Source organism: Podarcis tiliguerta, assembly GCF_965153285.1.
Source record: "Podarcis tiliguerta genome assembly, chromosome: 11".
NCBI classification, from domain to species: Eukaryota; Metazoa; Chordata; class Lepidosauria; order Squamata; family Lacertidae; genus Podarcis; species Podarcis tiliguerta.
This window is the reverse complement of record NC_139544.1, coordinates 50,470,940-50,489,110: the sequence shown is the minus strand read 5'-3', so window position 1 is coordinate 50,489,110 and position 18,171 is coordinate 50,470,940. Positions and strand designations below refer to the sequence as shown.

At 40.1% G+C, this 18,171-nt stretch overlaps 1 protein-coding gene and 1 long non-coding RNA gene across 28 annotated transcripts in view; both read right to left on the bottom strand.

The window, feature by feature from the left end:
• The window catches only part of TCF4 (transcription factor 4), a 341,723-nt gene that overhangs the window by 129,416 nt on the left and 194,136 nt on the right, over window positions 1-18,171 (bottom strand). For 22 of the 27 annotated variants that reach the window (XR_014502784.1, XR_014502785.1, XR_014502786.1 and 19 more), the window contains 2 exons: window positions 2,438-2,567; window positions 2,236-2,285 (listed from right to left, as the gene is read on the bottom strand). The exons of the other annotated variants lie outside the window; for them this stretch is intronic. Coding sequence is in view for 19 of the 22 variants with exons in the window: in XM_083402861.1 (XP_083258987.1) it covers window positions 2,236-2,285; window positions 2,438-2,567 (180 nt within the window). In the remaining 3 variants the exon portion in view is untranslated. The remainder of the gene's footprint in view (window positions 1-2,235; window positions 2,286-2,437; window positions 2,568-18,171) is intronic. 27 annotated transcript variants of the gene reach the window in all.
• On the bottom strand, window positions 3,993-17,893 carry LOC310659659. The gene is made up of 2 exons (XR_014502914.1): window positions 17,008-17,893; window positions 3,993-16,607 (listed from the first exon to the last, which is right to left on the bottom strand). It is a non-coding gene; the product is annotated as an uncharacterized lncRNA (long non-coding RNA).

Genomic DNA, 18,171 nt, shown 5'->3' with positions numbered 1-18,171 from the left:
AAACATGTTAAGGAACAATTGACACACACACACACACACACTTCTGGATAACTTGATATATCTCCCAATAATAGCATCAGGTCATTTGAATTTCAAGGAAATCATTTGTGGCAAAATTGTATTTTCCCTCTTGTTTTTATCTTTCAAACAATAGGTTTCACTGCGTGCAAGAAGCAAGATGAACTACGGAATCCAAACTTTGTAACTCAAAGAACAAATTTTGCTAGGAATTAAGGAATCCTAATTGATTAATTCTTTTTTAAACTTCTTTCGTTCTTTATGGTTCAAAGAAACAACCAAATGCCTGAAATGTCTGCAAGGGAAATAATAACAACAGAGTTCTAACCCTTAAATGGAAATGGCAACCAATCTGATGTTTTTACATCATCACAGCAGTCCTCTTTCTTTACAGTTGTAGCCATTTCACTGCCCTGCATGCGTTTAGCTTTCTAAACGGAAATATGTCCCAGTCAAACAGGTTCTACACAGTAAGTGTACAGATATGGGAGAAAATGAGCATTAGAAATACAGAGGCACGTGATTTTTCTATCAGAATTTATCTGAAAAAAGGAATCTTTATGTACGTATTTTTAAATGAAGAAAATACGGCACTACATTTTATTGAAAAAGGTGTTTAAGTGCTACTCCAGAATGCTTAAAAGGTATACTCAGCCACATTACGTACTGGCCTGTTTCAAAATGTGAGAAGCACCAATATGTATTTATCTTCTGACTTCTCATAAAAGCTATTAGAAGCAAAAGTTTCAAGTAAAGACGCCATTAACTAAAAGTGAACCACCCAAAATCCTTAGGATTTTTAAAAAATCCATGATTTCTTTAAAGAAACAAAGCAAGAAACATTTATGCAATCTAATTTTAAATTTGTCCTCATTTTTTCTCTCTGTTAGTGAAAAATAGCAAAGTTTTTTTTGTTGTCAACTTGTATTTTTACTTCTCAAGTACTGTCAGAAGTCTGCCCAAGGGTTCACATACCCATATCATTATTGCTATATTAATTAAACATGTTCATTTAATTCCTTTCCTAGCTTCAGTCACTTACTGATATGACAATAGCAAAAACGGAAATTAAAAGTACTATTTTTATAATATGAAGGTTTTGCTATTGATTTTAAAGTCCATCTAATTTATGATCACATTAATAAATGGTACGCCAAAGTAATCTCAGAAAAACCTGTAGGATTGCTCTGATGTTGGTGAATTTTGGATTGCACTCCCTTGTAACCCCCCCACTCCCATAATACACATCTCCACAATATAACTACTACCAGTAGCAAAGTCAAATATTTTTAATTCTTTGATCTAAAAGTATTTGTCGCTCTGCTGCACTACGGTGCATTGTTGTTACTTATCTACAAATTAATCAATATGGTAGCTGCTTTAAAACAGATCATACTTTTTTTTTTTTACACATCAGCATTTTTTATTTTTAAAAGAAGAACGCAAAACAAAATCCAACTCATACATGAGCCAATTATTTGCTGCATGAACGCAAGGGCATTATAATATGAAAAAGCATATATAGCCTTTATTGCAAACACAGCCTAAATATATGCAGGTAGTTGATTAGAAACACACACACACACACACACACACACAATTTCCTAAAAAGAAGGGGGGACGGGACGACAATCAGGATATTAAATGTGACTTCATTTATTACCATAGCCCATAATTCCTTTGGTAACACCTGGAGTCAACTGGTTTGACACCTGGAAATCACACACACTGAGAAAGCTATTTGTGCAGGTATGCTCAAAGTCCTAATTCAAAAACTTCAGTGGAAAATGAAGACGTCCTCCTTCTATTCTGGGCTGAGACCCATGTAAATGTTTCATAAATCCCTCTCCACAAATCTCTTTTAACATGCAAATCCATAAATCATCATAATACTGACAAAGAAGTTAACCCGCACGTGAAGCTAATGCGTATTCTATCTGGAACCGCATACTGGTAAAGCTACCTAAACTAGAGGCACTTTTTCAGAGTTCTATTTATATACACTAAAAAAATAATAATGCAACAACACCCACCAAAACTTTTTATTCCCACAGGTCAGAATTTTATAGACTTCTCTGTTTTGTTTGCCGGCATGATGATGGAGAAAACCAAAACAAACAAAAAAACGTTTAGGATACGAATCGGTTTCATTTGAAAACATGTTAATCAAAGGAACCAGTGGAACCGCAAACGGTAAGACAGACAAGGAGTACTTACTGAAGATGGTAAACCTGGAGGAACCTTTCGAACTTTCTTTGTTTGTACTTCTGAAAGAAGAAGACAAGTGTGGCTGTAAGATGTATGTTTGCAGGCTCACACCCTCCAGTCTAAGCACTGAGCTAGCATTTATTATTAATTACTTGCAAGACAGAAGTTCAGTGTAAGTTTCCTTTTAGAAAAGTGGCACAAAGTAACTCACCCACAGAGGTACTGTGCAGAGGCCTTCTTCGCGGATTATTGCTAGAATACTGATAGTACTGAGAGCCAGGTTTGGTGGGTGAGAGAGCGCCTGGGTTGCCCATTTCCATGTCACCTCCGAGGAGACTTTGCTAAAAGATTTTTGAAAAATAAGTATTGTTATATCTAACTTCTCCCTTGCTCGCCTTTCTATGCTGATTCAAATAATACACACACGCTTTTTTTTTTAAAGGCTCTGTGACTGGCAAATTGGAATACTAACACAAAAAATACTTTATTTTCAAATATGACAAAAATAGTTCTGAGGCAAGTGATTTCTTTTCAGCGGAATACGTATTCTGATGGCCAAGCGAATGCTTTGAAATTTTACAATAGCCTTCCACTGTTATTGCTGAAAAGAAATAACAGTTGAACATATGAACTCTTTTGGAGCTACATCAAGTAAAGATCCCCCTCCCCACCTGTTTTGTTTTAAACTTACAGGGCAAACAAAATATATTGTGTTCATCAGTATTTTAAAAATCACCCTGTTGCTACAAAATCATTTCGTCATACAAGAGTAGGTATTTTACCCAATAACGGAAAAAATGCATGTGTTAAATATAACTAAATAGGAAACACAGCAAATACTTAAAAATACAATATAAAATGTGTTAATCAGGTATAACATCTGTGATGTGAAAATAATAGTATACAATGCAAAAATAAACTAGTGTTTTGCTAAATTGCTAAGGGGGGGGGGAGAGACTGACTCTTAAAGCGAGTGGATAGAAGACGTTGCAGCAAAGTACTTCGACAGCATCTATTTTATTAAGTAAGACAGTGAACATCCACAAATATGAAATGTACTTATGAATGGACAATAGCTATTGCTAAACCAGAAGAAATGATATCTCAGTGCAATAACAAGGAAAAAGCAAAGACTGACATTTTCTAAAAATTCTATTTGCTATAACTACATTGAAACTTACCCATAATATATAAATCCCCTGATTATACTCTGCATTGAACACATTGTTCTTTTAATTTTTTTCTGGTATGCAATAAAACAGGTGCAGATACTACCATTTATTTTATATGATGAAGAAATTTTCCATTTAATAAAGAAATTTTAAAATTAAGTACCAAAAATCTAACTTTATCGTTACTTGTAATCAACTTTTACTGACTGAACTAATTACTGTACTTGATAAAGTACAGAATGTGTTTTCCCTAATCTAAATTCTAATCACCATGTCACTCACAACAGACTTAGTAATGCTTCACTAACACACCATTCACATGCAAAACACCCTAAATAGGCCAATTATGACTCTGCCCCTGTTCCCTGGTTAACCCGCTGAGAACTGAAAAATTTCACAAGGCAGTCACCAACTAAAACAAAGGCTCCTTGTTTTAAATTAAGACAGTCTTTTTGATTCTTAAATAGCTCAACAAAGTGCCATGTCTTCGTCTGAAAGCAGTTGGTCAAATATGACCCATGAGCTGGAAAATACTTTGTAAAATAAAAATAAAATCCAAATATAACTTTTTTTCTTCTTGGGGATGCATATTCGTTTCTTTTCCTAGATGTGCAACTGGTAAATTGGTAGTGCATCATCAGCTACTTTCATAATTTTATGTGGTAGTCTTCAGTTTCTAACTTATTGCAAAAGGGAGATAAAAAAAACCCCACCTACACATGACTCTGAAAATTGCAGAGCATTAAAATCACAAATTGTTTGGTAGATAATTAACAGCTGATAAGCTTATTTTCCTGTAGACCACTTTTTTTGCTTTTGACCAAAAAAAGGGGGGGGGGTGGATAGTTCAGAATACGTTGCACACAGTTAAAAATAAATATTGCAAACTTTTCCCCACCAAAGTTTTAAATCTTTCATAAGTATCCTGGGAGAAGAAGCAGATTTCCTAAGTCAAGAGATCAAGCCAGAATCAACAACTAAGTATTACCAACCTCTTACTAATACATATTTTATAAAAGGTATGGAATTCAGATACAAAATCAGACACACTACATTTAAGTATGAGGCACCTACTGGAATGAGCTACATATCTTAACAGTCAGAGATAAGCAACAATTAAGCTGATAGAATATATATAAAAAATATATTCTCTCAATTATTTCAAAATTATCTCTCAATATATTCACAGTATGTTGTTTCCTATCTGGCTGTTTGTTTCTTGTCTCTGTACCTCAGCACAAAGTTTTAATTAACTAGGAACAAGTCAGAAATAATTGGAATTGTACAAAATTGTACAAATCCACTATTTGACTTGGTTTAGTTGGAACTGTTGCTATTCTTTACCTTTAGCACAGCCCACAACTTCAATGCTGAGATAGCTCAAGTCAGTAGAACATGAAGCTCTTAATCCCAGTGTTGTGGGTTTGAGTCCCGTGTTGGGCAAAAAGATTCCTGGATTGCAGGGGGTTGGCCTACATGACCCTCGTACCCTCTTCTAACTCTACAATTCTATGATTCTAAGGGCAAAGCATTTCAGTTTTCAAAATTACAAGGCATGCTGGAATCGTGAAGGTAGCAAACTATGGGCCTGTGATACTCCCAGAAAAAACACAGCCACCAAAGTGTACTTCGAAGTAGGCAAAAGGTAAAGGACCCCAGTCAAAGACAACTATGGGGTGCGGCACTCATCTTGCTTCAGGCTGAGGGAGCCGGCATTTGTCCACAGACAGCTTTCCAGGTCATGCGGCCAGCAGGACTAAACCACTTCTGGCGCAACGAAATACCACAACGGAAACCAGAGCGCATGGAAACGCCGTTTACCTTCCCACTGCAGCGGTACCTATTTATCTACTTGCACCTGCATGCTTTTGAACTGCTAGGTTGAAGCTGGGACAGAGCAACAGGAGTTCGCCCTGTCGTGGGGATTCAAACCACCAGTGCCTTCTGATCAGCAAGCCCAAGAGCCTCAGTGGTTTAGACCACAGCACCACCTGCATTCCTTTTACTTCAAAGTAAGCCCCAGTGATGTAGGGTGAGACTAGGACTGCAGGACTGTTAGAACTGTAGCTTCAAACAAGATGATGCAGTAGTCTAAAAACACTTTGAAATGTATACAAAAAGCAACAAACGTGCATTCTACAATATGTGAATATACATAAATCAGGCATGCTAGCAATTGCACCAAGTAAATGCCTACCACAAAACACTGCTGGCTCTCCCCTCCAGCTTGTCACATAAGCGCCTCTAATTTTGCCTTTATTTAAGCCTTTGTTTTTCATTGGAACAGCTAAGTCATTCTTCTGAGGCAACAAAACATCTTTTTACGTGCTCTTATGGGGGCTTCTCTAAGTACTCCACTGGGGAGAACCAAGATAAATATATATCTACTCATTCTGAGATACTTGTAAATAGAACAACAGGCATTTACTATTGTTCAGCCAGTGCTAACATCTTGTAGTTGAGGAGAGGGAAGACTGGGAAATCATGAGGCCACCACGTAACATTTGGACTTTCTGAACCTAAAAAAGTGAATAAAACATTTTATAGCTAATAAAGCTACTACTGTAGATTTATTCAGAAGTGAACCTTTTGAGATGCCCATTTTCTCTCTTGTACTCTGATAAGGCTACAAGGGTTGCACCTGCTATCATTTCAAGGATATCACTGTGTACCACCAATATGCAGTCAAGATAAAGAAAATGTTACAAAACAGAAATACGGTAGGCTTAGGTGCATCCAAGCTATCAGAAATTTTATCTCCCCTCCGCTTAAATGCCAGAATCCCATATCACAAATTTCTTTTGAAACCCTGTACACATTTGCATATGCAGTAAATATTTAAGAAAAGCTAAAAACTCCCTTGAACATGCAAAACAAGTTGTGCAGTTCCAAGGGTCCAGGTTGAAGAGGGGTGGGGGCAGAAATCTTTATTAAAAATTACTGCCACGATCCAAACAAAAAACCAGTTTTACGCATACTATGACTAAATTTAAATGGTTGGTTCTATCTAAAACATGCTAAGCAGCCTGAAGAATTGACGTCACTCAAATAAATTGTGCCCAGCAACTCAGATAACCCTCAGAGCTACTTTTCCATGTGCCCTCACCTTCTGAAATAAGGTTGGTGGCTAATTCCCCGGATACATTTACCTGGAGATGCCTTTGTTATCTTTTAAGTGCCAGGTGAATGTAGTTTGGCTCGTTCACTTGGGCTTTTAATTGCAAGCAGCACACCTTTCTTTTTAAAAAATATATTATTTATTAAATTTGTATACCTCCCATCATCTGAAGATCACAGGGTGGTTCACAACATAAAAATGAGAAAACAAAATACACAATAAAACAAATACAAACCAATAACCCCCTCCCACAAACATATTTAAAAGGCCATCAAATGTTAATGGCCTGATCACAGAGAAATGTTTTCACCTGCTGCCTAAAGCTATGTAATGAAGGCACCAGGTGAACATCCCTAAGGAAAGCATTCCACAAATGGGGAGGCACCACAGAAAAGGCCCATTCTTGCATTGCCATCCTCCGAGCCTCTATTGGATGATGCACACACACAAAGAAGAGCCTCAGATTATATTTCTCTTCCAAACTTTTAAAATTAATCGAAATGGCTTTTTGAGGACTTTTAAATTCAAAAGGTGAAATTGGAAAATGTAAAGAGAAACTAGATCTTGAGCTGCCTTTCTACTATTGGAAGGGGCTCATTCCATTTTCAGAGGGAACAGCAAACTCGTGGAACAGCACCTCTCATACTGTTACAAAGGGTCCCTCAATCTCCCAGAGCCTGTTTTCAGGAGGGACAAGAGGGAGGGAGAATTAGCAAGAATCACCTTCCCTGTATTCTGCCAGTGATAGGTTCTTGTGAGCAGAATTCATTTCATGGGCTCTTTGGTTCCAAGTGATTGCTTTGGTCATCTTGAAGCAGTTACCACCATTTGTAATCTATGCAGACAGAAATAATCTCAAATTATCCTCATTCTCTTTCTTTCTTTATTGATGCACACCAGTGTGCATGTCATACAAGAGGGCAGATCTCTGCCTCAACACTACTAGGCACTGCAGAAGGACCCCTATGAGAACATGGCTAAGCTTCCAGGTCCTCTTCATGAAAGACAAGAAGAAGGTAACATGAAGAATACTACCCCAAGGCAATTGGTCAATACTGTAGCATCATCTGCTAACTGCAGGTGCTACATACCCAATCATTATGATACCTGTGTTAGTTAGTGATGGTCTCTATAATCCTCCACAGTTTACAACAAACACAACTGACACACTCACTTTCCCAAGTAAGAGTTCCACATTCGGGTCAAAGCACATTCCACAGCAGGAAACTTGATCTCAACAAGAGACTCCCAATGCCAGATTCATTCCAAAATCCTCTTTGTAAAGCTGGGGATGAACTGAATGCAAATTGTGTCTTTCATGTATGAATCTCTCCCCCCCCCCTTTCCTTCAGATTTGGTTGTTTTTGTCATATAAGTGCACATGATACCTTTTCATTTAAAAAAAAATGCACTAGTAACCAAATTCTAGCTGAGAAAACGAAACCTTGAATTAAGGCGGAATTACATTTATTTGTTTGCTTTTTTAAAAAAAGATTAATTATAAATGCACTTTAAAAGGGGGAGGGGATTTACTCTCATGTATTATGAAACTTTTCTCCACCAATGAAAATGATTGTTTTCAGCTAGATAACTGCTGCACTTTAATTTTACATACACAGGCACGTACAAACACACATACAGGTTTTAAAACATGAGTGGAAAATATATTTTCCACCTCCAAAACTATTATGTTTAAGCTTAATTGCAGATATGACTAAGATTAAAATGGGATGAGTGGTGGCTTTCGGAATGAATAATTAATTAACGAGAAAGGTAAATGACCTTGAATGGTACAATCTGTTAAAAGAAATGAGTATTTTATTTTTATTTTTTAAAAAAGCAGGATAGGGAAAACGTTTCTGTGGAAAGTCCCTTTGGCAGGACTTCCCAAAACTCACTTCCCTCTCTCTTTCTCACCCCCCTACCCCCACTTTTTCTCTGTCACTTCTATTAAATTGTGATCAGATATCAAACAGTATTTCATGGGGATGTAGAACAGAGCGGGGTGGGGGGATGAGTCTTAGATGAAACCAGATTACGCTCTTTTTCTGAACACTTGCCAAATGTTTGTAAGTTGAATACATGTTTGGGCATTCTTGCACTCAAACAGCTGCAGTTCTACACTGCCATCACAAACCTATGTGATCTATAGTGACTCTAGGCCATATGTTCCTCTCTTCTTATGCAGCGAAGAAAGGAGAATGGCCTTGGGGCTTAAAGGGGGGGGGGGCGAGGGCTTGCATGGCACTGAAAGGTGGATGCCTTCTAGATTTCTCCCGTACAGAGTCACTGCCATAAAGGCCTGGGCTACCCATTGCTATCCTGTTCCTACACGGCACAGAGGGTTGTAGGAGACAGCCTGCAAGCGCAGGTTTTGACAAGTAGCTTTTTTTAAGCATAGTCAAAAGCATCATTCATTTATTTTATTTTTCTTGGATGGGGAATTATTCACAAGATAGCAAGGAGTGAATGCAGCAATGCTAACTTGCCTATCACATCTTATCGCTTGTGGGCACTGGGAGGGATGGCAAGTGAATGGACCAGTCTAGCTTTTAGCAACACTTTTCTCTTTTCTCCTGCAAAGAATTCATGGGGTAAAGGAAAGTGGCACCCTATCTACTCTACTACACAAATACTCCAGTATGTGCCATTTATGAGTGGTGTACAGATCTCTTCCTCCCATAGAATCTTACATGGAACCCTAGAATGCATATCAACCCCATTGTGACAAACTGCATGATCCTAACCGTGCTAACTCAAAAACAATATATATAGCGGAGGCTTACTATCAGATAAACATATCTAGGGTTATAGTCTAAAAATAAGATTTGTCATACGATGGTTCTGTCAACGTCACGTGCATCAAGTAGCATCACCTCCAAAGTCCAAGCAACAGAAAAAGCTTGCAAAGTAAGCAGCTGCTTGTGAACAGGTGTTCCATGCAATACAGACTCCCAGTTGTGGTGTACCTATGCTTAAGCAGGTAGCTGCTACTGCATAAACTCTTCTGTAAACTAAGGGCTAGTTTGCATGACTATGGGACCATGGGTGTAGCCACATTCCCTGTTCTCCTCTGGGTTGCCTTACACACGAGTAACACATACAAGTAAACTTTGTGATTATTCCACACTAACTTAAGACAGCCCTTCCAATTCTCCCTGAACTCTATGAAGCAGCTTTGACGCGACAAACTTTCCGAACCGGCTCTATGAGTTGGGAGTTTAAGGCATGGGTACCAGTGTGGTTCTACTCATACCCACAGAACCAGTTCCAGGATGAGGACTTCCAGCTTGGTCCCTTGGCAGTTACACTGTGCGGTCCTGTAGATCTGTGCAAAATATCATTTTTTAAAAAAAAGCATTTGGGGCATGGTGATACTGATAACACCCAGCTCTGTCTCTCTTTTCCACTGGAGAAAAGGAAAGCTTTCCAGGTGCTTAATTTGTGCCTGAAACAGATGGTGGGCAGCATGAGGACCAATAAACTGAATCTCGACAAGAGATTCTGGGGGTCCAGAAATTAGGAGAGTGTCTTACTCTGCACAGCACTCCATTCCCTCTGAAGGAGAAGGTGCATAGGATGGATGTAACCCCTGATTTCACCTTTAGTGCAGGCCTAACTGGCCACAAGTGATGATATCCATCTACATCTACATTTTACTAGCTACGGTCATCCTTAGATAGGGATAGTCTGGCCACAATGATTAATGTCCTTCAGGTTAAGATTATTGTAATGCACTCTATGTGGGGCTGCCCTCGATGAAGGGTTGTAGGTTGCAGCTATTGCAAAATGCAGCCACAAAGTTGCGGCAAGTATGGTTGGATGAGACAGCCTAACGCCGGTTCTTCAATATCTGTACTGGCTGCCCGTTTGTTATCTAGCCCAATGTAAGATGCCCTGATGGATAAATCTGTAAATTGTTTGCAACCTTGCTACCTAAAGCAGCATCTCCTACTATACTCTCCTGCCCATATAAAGCAGCTCCTTTTGGCTATGCCATCATCAAAAGAAGCCAATGCAGCTGGAAGTTCTAATAGGGCCTTCTCAGTGGTGGCAATTCAATTTTGGAACACTCTTCCCCCAGCTTAGCACCAACACTTGCTAGTTTTCAACATTAGCTGCAAACATTTCTTTTATGCAAGTGAAATGTCTGCTTGTGCAGTATTTTTATTTGGTTTTATGTTAGTGTATTTTGCTGTGACCTACCCTGAGATTGCTTTGTGATTAATTCCACAAGCAAACAAACATGTAGAGATGTCAAGCTCTGCTCTCAAATACCCATAACTTAAATATACATGCATGCATGCATGCATACACACCCACACCCACACACACCTTTCTTACAAAACAATGCAAGGCATTGGACACCACATCACTGAAACAAGTAAACAAAAAATCAAAAGAAAATACAATCAAATAATACCCATAAAATCCACAGCAATTAGCCAAAACACAGAAAGCAGCAAACAAAGCTGGAATAAAAATCCAACTTTCAACCTAGCCAAAAGGCGACTCAGGATTTAGCCTGTTGCCTGGAGCCCTATGATAGCTGGGCTCATATAATACTGGAACCTATTTAATTCCCTGGGAAGGGCATTTTATACTCGATGAACACCACAACTGAAAAGGCCTTTCCCCTGATAGACACTCACCAAGCCACAGCTGACAGGAGCCACCTGGAGCATGGCCTCTGAAGTTGAACACATAGGGACAGAGTATATAACACACTTAGTGCATAGGATGCACCTATGCCTTCTGCTTTGCATTGGCCAAATTGTTATACAGACTACAGTGAGAAGGTGGGGAAGGTTTATCCCTCCATTCCCCAGCCACAATAGACATGGAAATTCTGCTGTCCCCCATCCACCACCCCCACACCCTGTGACTATGGTGCTTAGTAAAAAGAAAGTAAGAAAGTTACTATTGATGCCAAAGGGGACCTATTTATTAAGTCCCATAGCTGCATTAAGGGAGGGGTTTTTTCACCTTGATCACAGCTGGGGGAGGAAAGAAGTAAACCTCCCCTCCCCATATACTGTTGTTAGGATAATAGTTCTTCTCCCTTCATCTCTAATAAATTAAGGGGGGGGGGGGACAGAAGACTTGAATTAATTATAATGCATGGTTTTTCCCAGAGTTATACCTACTGAAGCAGCTGTATTCTGAGAGCCAAACACAACACAACAAAGATAGCCATATTTTTGTCCCTGTGTCAACCCCATTCTCATGTAAAGCGGAGAACTCATTTTTCACATTAGAAAGGGGCACACAGGTTAGGAAAACTTAATATTTCACAGCCTTAACTCCACATTCTTCCCAGTGCTAAGGACATGAAGAGGCAAGAGTTTAGTTCCTTCAAACATATGCACATTTTCAATGCAAAACCAAAAAACACCTATCCCCATTCTATGCGTGAATGAGACAAATAAAGGGATAAAACATGTGTTTGCAATTATTAGGTTCAGTTTGATACTGAATTTATTCAGGATTCTGTAGCAAAATCTGCTGTTGCCCTGATGCAAGATGATTGGCTTTGGGTAGATAGTATCTCTCAATGGTGGAAACAGAATGTCAAGGCATGAAGTGCTTAAAAAACCACAACCCAAACAACCCCTATTTACAGTGTTTTCAGGTAACCCATCAGACGTCCACGTTCTTCAACAAATTTTATTAAGTGGGTACATACTATTTCAGAGGGTTTCCCCTCTCATTGACATTACCTTAAAATGCATCATGATGGAACAAGCTATTGTGTATTAATGTCAATGATAATTATTTTAATTCTTCTCCTCACTCCCTCTCCACAGTTGCAATATCTCATGGTTGAGCTACAAGATTAAATCTCACTATTAAAAAAATATCAACGATGAATTAATTTCCCTTAATTGCATACTTTGAACATTGAACATAATGGATAAGTAGTCCCATTATTTGCCTGCTAGCTGTTCTTTTAGGGTATAATCATGGATTAATCCTGGGCATCATTTGGCTTTTATTTTAAAAAGTAGATGGTCCAACAGAATAGTACAAATGACCACAGATGACATGTTTTGATGATGAAGATGCTGGTGACATTAAATAGATCCCACTGAGCAGCCCCCCCCCCCCATCTTTTCCACCAAAGAAAGCAGAAATGTTGCTCTGATCTTCCAAGTTCTTACACTGGAGTACTACTGAGGCAACTGATTTTATGATTGGAGGCTTTCACATATTTACATGCATCTTTCTGGCATGAAACTTCTCAAAGCTGCCCAAATGAAATACCTAGATTTTGCTGAGCAGAGTAACAAAAGCTACTGTCAAAGCTTTCAGCGATTAGTGAACATCTTTACTGCCAGAAATATATAATCAAAGTACCTTGTGCGCAAACATTATCAATAAATTGTGTTATTGATCTCTGCTTTGCACAGATATTGTGCATCACAACCACAATCTCTAAATATGTGTTCTTTATTAAGAACTGCAATAAAATTCAATGGCAATCTTCTTAGGAAGCTTGATGTTGGATCAGCACTCAAGAGAGATCTATCCATAGCTCTAAGTGAAAATAAAAAATAGAACCTCCATGGGGAAGTATACCTCTGAATAAGCAATACTGAAAACAAACAACTTGTATGTTTCTTGTGTTTGAACTGTTTGAAACAAGACTGGCTAGCTGATCCAAGTACTCCACCATTCAGATGAGGCTCTGAGCTCTGCCAGAGGGGCAATGGAGAGAGCTAGCACCTAAGTGCACATAGGACTGCAGCCTCACGAGTACTGGAAATGTAGCAATTAAATCGTGCAAGGGCTAAGAGAGTAACATTTCTTTTCTATAAAACGCTAATATCCCACCTTTCAGCTTAAAATGCCTTCATGGTGACTTCAGGGCAAAAAAAATGATTAGTTCCCAAAAGATATGCAGTTTAAATGAAACAGTGTTTGTGATCTTTCTCTCTGTGTTGTGAGTGAATTGCACAAGGACTGTGGGCAAAAATGCCTAGTCAGTTGATGCGTCTTTGAGCACAACCCTTAGCACATAATTTCACAGTATGCTGCAATCACCTCTTGCTTAAAAAGTGTTCCGCTGACAAACTGTTTCAAAAGACTCACTAGCCTATCAAGATGATTGACGTCAGTCTTTCCTGTGTGTTTCAACTATAAAGAGATTGCGCCATAAAATCTAAGTCAAGATATTTTAGACTGGGTGGATTGTAACTGGGTTCTTATTTTATACTACTTCCTCCACTCGTTTGAATAGAAGAACACAGGTGGGGGAAGGAATGGTGACAAGTGCAAATACCCCGGAAAAAATACTACACTGAAATGATGCTCATAACCGTATGGAAGCCCAAATTAAAATTCCAATTACTACCTCCAACGGTCGGCAGTTCAAATCCCCACAAAGGGGTGAACTCCCGTTGTTCTGTCCCAGCTTCCGCCAACTTAACAGCGCAAGTAGATAAATAGGTACCGCTGCGGCGGGAAGGTAAATGGTGTTTCCATATGCTCTGGCTTCCATCAAGATGTTCCGTTGCACCAGAAGCGATTTAGTCATACTGGCCACATGACCCAGAAAGCTGTCTGTGGACAAGCACCAGGTCCCTCAGCCTGAAGCAAGATGAATGTCCCACTCCATAGTCGCCTTTGACTGGACTTAACCATCCAGGGGTCCTTTACCTTCCTTTACCTTTTTACTATTAGTGTTTCAGGATTTGGGTCCTAGTTTAGGACTGTAATAGTTTGAGCAGCTGCCCTTCCTTAAATTACTTGGCATCTTGCAATCCTGAGCCCAGTAGCTAGAATGATATGCTCCTAGCCCTATATTGTTCCTATATGGCTTGCTGTGGGAAGTTGTTTTCTAATGTGAACAGGGCAGACCTTCATTATCTCTTGTCTGTGTTGTCTTGTACAGTTCTTCATGTCTGTGTTTCTTACTTTTCGTGTTTTGCAAAATTGGAATCCTTGAAGCTTTCCAATAAAAGCAAGCATAAAACTTTTTAGAGTGGTAAGCTTTTCCATGAGGAATTGGGTCATATGAATGGTTCAAAATGCATCATGCTTTTTAAGAATCTTCAAGCTATCGACTGTTGAAAACTAAATAGCCTTGGAATCAATGTTCCTTTTGATGTCATGTTCCCCAATGCACCAGTCATTGTTTGGAGGATTAGCAATGAGCCCTGTCCATGTTCCTGCCTCCTGGCTTAATAGAACATTTCCTGCTTTGTCAAACCACTATTTGCTATGACACCCAAACCAGCCAACTGTAGCTTGAGTCATTCTTCCTAACCAGGATTACAAACCAGGGTTGTTATAGAGAACACAATATTTGAATGCAGTCACTGAAATTCGTCACTTCAAAGTGACCTAGTTTCTGTGGCTCCCACTGCACAGTGATTGTATTAAGTCACTGTGCCATAGAACAATTGACCATTTAAGTCTAGTCCAATTCTCTCCCCTACCACACACTTTCTTGACTAGGATCAACCTATCACAGTTGGTCTGGTCACCAACACTGGCTCAGGATTACCTTGTACACATTACTGGATTGCCAGCAGGGCCAGAAGATACAGCATAAGCAGTACAAAAGAGGAAATGACTATCATTTCAGGTATGCTTCCTAAGGAAAGGCAAAATCCTACTGCATGATCCCTTTACTGGGGAAAATAAAATCTTAGGAACCATTCCCCTATGGATAATTCCCTCCCTTTCTTCTTCCCAGGAATAATCTACAGTTGTCAGGGAGTGGGGGAACGAAACACACCTTCAAGTGTCAAGTACAATGTAAAGTGATTATTGTGCTATAGACTGGTAGCTCCCAACACCTTTGGCATGAAATTTACTTGGCATGGTGATCCATAGATTTATTGTTGCATGGTTTTTGGACCTCAAGTCTTCAGCAGCCATCAATTTCACGCATTTTAATTGCAACTGAGAAAACACTATGCAACCCACGGCCCACTTGCAGTTCACAACAGACAGGTTGGGAAACACTGCAAAATATCGTACAGTATGTGATACAATTCACCAAATATGGTGTGGGTTTTCTGTTCAGAGGCATGTCTGTAATATAAAACAATATTGAATTAAAGCAAACAAACATTTGGCCAGCCAAACATTCAAGTGCAAATCAAGCATTGCAACATGTTTTATGAATACACTTCTCTGTTAAAAATTCTTATCTTGAAATAAACGGAATGGGAATAAAATATTGCACAAGCACAGCTCCAAGTGGTGGAGAAATCCTTTTTGTTTCCCCTCCATCCCTGGTGGTCCTGTGCTTACTTTGCAACACAACAGAAAACACCTGAAAGGGCAGCAGTCTCAGGCTGCAGGAATTTAAGCACGGAGCAGGAAAATTCAGCTGTCTTGTTAAAGCCAGCTGGGTACATAGTGGTATGTAGTATTGTTACATGCCAAGTGTGTTTACAAGGTGTGTGAGGGTGACTGGAAAGATCACGACATGATGTGGATAAAGTGCCTCCACTCTACTACCTTAACTGTTGCCCAAATCTGAAGTGGACTCATTTTACACAGGCTCCAAGCAGAACACATTTTAGGTAGAAGCACTCAAAAATTTTGGACAGACATCAAGAAAACAAGAAGCTAGGCCAAAAATCATAATATTTTAAAAATATATATATTTAGTAGAGGGCTTTTTTCGTTGTTAAAACACCTGCTACCCCTTTAAATTGCAAAGAAAATCAAGTGCCATTGAAACCAATGGAATCTAAGCGCACAATTAAAGCATTTAAGTTCCCAATGGACTTCAAAAGGAACAGCCAAGTTTCTACAGCTTCATGATCCACCCTTGCATGATGTCGGAGTCTGGTTGCTGGGGTTTTTTGTGCGCTTTTTTAATGAAAGTCAAGAGCACAACAAATGACATAGAACTTGAAGGAAATATTGAAAGAAATAATAGAAGCACAAAATTAATTGCACAGAATGTGGCACTGAATTAATTAGCTGGAACCACAGATTAAGATGACCAGGAGTTTTCTTTTCCAGCAGGGAAAGGGGTATGTCAGTTTGCTAAGTATTATTCTAGCGATCGGGCAAGTGTAAACTACAACTGAAATTATGCAGAATATGGAATAAGATTTTAAATATTTCTAACAGATGTTCTAACAGGCAGTGGGGTCATCCCCAAACACCCGCGGGACGCGGGTGGCGCTGTGGGTAAAAGCCTCAGCACCTAGGGCTTGCCGATCGAAAGATCGGCAGTTCGAATCCCCGCGGCGGGGTGCGCACCCGTTGTTCGGTCCCAGCGCCTGCCAACCTAGCAGTTTGAAAGCACTCTCGGGTGCAAGTAGATAAATAGGGACCGCTTACTAGCGGGAAGGTAAACGGCGTTTCCGTGTGCGGCTCTGGCTCGCCAGAGCAGCGATGTCACGCTGGCCACGTGACCCGGAAGTGTCTCCGGACAGCGCTGGCCCCCGGCCTCTTGAGTGAGATGGGCGCACAACCCTAGAGTCTGTCAAGACTGGCCCGTACGGGCAGGGGTACCTTTACCTTTACCAGATGTTTTGCATATATTTGCATCATCAGGTTGCAACCTTTAAAAAAGGTTGTGCAGGCCTTGGGTTAGACCTACAGAGAGCTAAGCAGGGAGGAGCGGGTTGGTCTGCTCTCCCAGCCATCAGGAGTATTTGTTTTATGCCTGCTCATTCAATGAGATATCTGCTTGCAGGTGAGAAAGTGTGCTGATTGCAGTGTTTGGTAGCCTGACTGCTAGCTGAGCTGGGGTGTGAGCATGGTCCAGAACCCCCCTAGCTATAAGAACAGGTTCTGCTACAGGCAGTGGGGTCATCCCCAAAGCAAACAGGGTTTTCATTGTGGGTCATCCATCACTGCCAGTCAGGATATGGAACTGTAGGTTAGGAACTGTGGGAGAAAGGCCTGTTACCCTTACCTGGGATGAGAGCCTGGTAGAGGGGGAAGTTTGGTTTGATAGGGTTCCCTTAGAGTCAAAGACAGGGTGAGGACTCACCATCTTCCTCCTAACAGTGTGGGATTCACATGCTACCAAGTCTTAGTTTACTATCTGTGGCCCTAATCTCCCAGGTGTATAATGTGATTTTGGATGGAGGTCCTAAAATGTGTCTGGGTGGGAAAGAAGCAGGGGGTTGCAAAGATGCTGCCCCAGTTTCAGTGGTGATGGGCAAGGGAACATACAGTCAGAGTGGAAGGGCTGACTACCATTCGGGGTAGAGACATAGATATTTGGTCTCTGATCTTTCTTACATCCTTCCCACTCCTCGAGAAGGTACTGGTAGCTTATCCGACATGGTTTGGTGGTGCTCTTATTGAATGCCAAATTAGTCCTTGATAAGACCATGCTCATCCATGACTTGACTGTGGATGAAAGGGGCTGATATGGCTTGCATTACTCAGACTTGGATGCGTGAGCTGTGTGGGACTGACCTTACTTATCTGTGCTCATCTGGGTTCTTAGTACGGTACCAGGTTGGGGAGGGGGGTGTTGTTATTGTCCATAAAAGCACCATCTCATTTACCAGAAAACCTATTGATCTTGGAATGGGGTTAGAGGGTCTGTACCTGGTGTTGAGCTAGGGAGACAGATTGGGGATGCTGCTGGTCTACTGACTAGCCTATTGCTCAACCACATCTTTGATTGGGCTAGCCAACGTAAGTCTCTGAGATACTGCAGGGGGA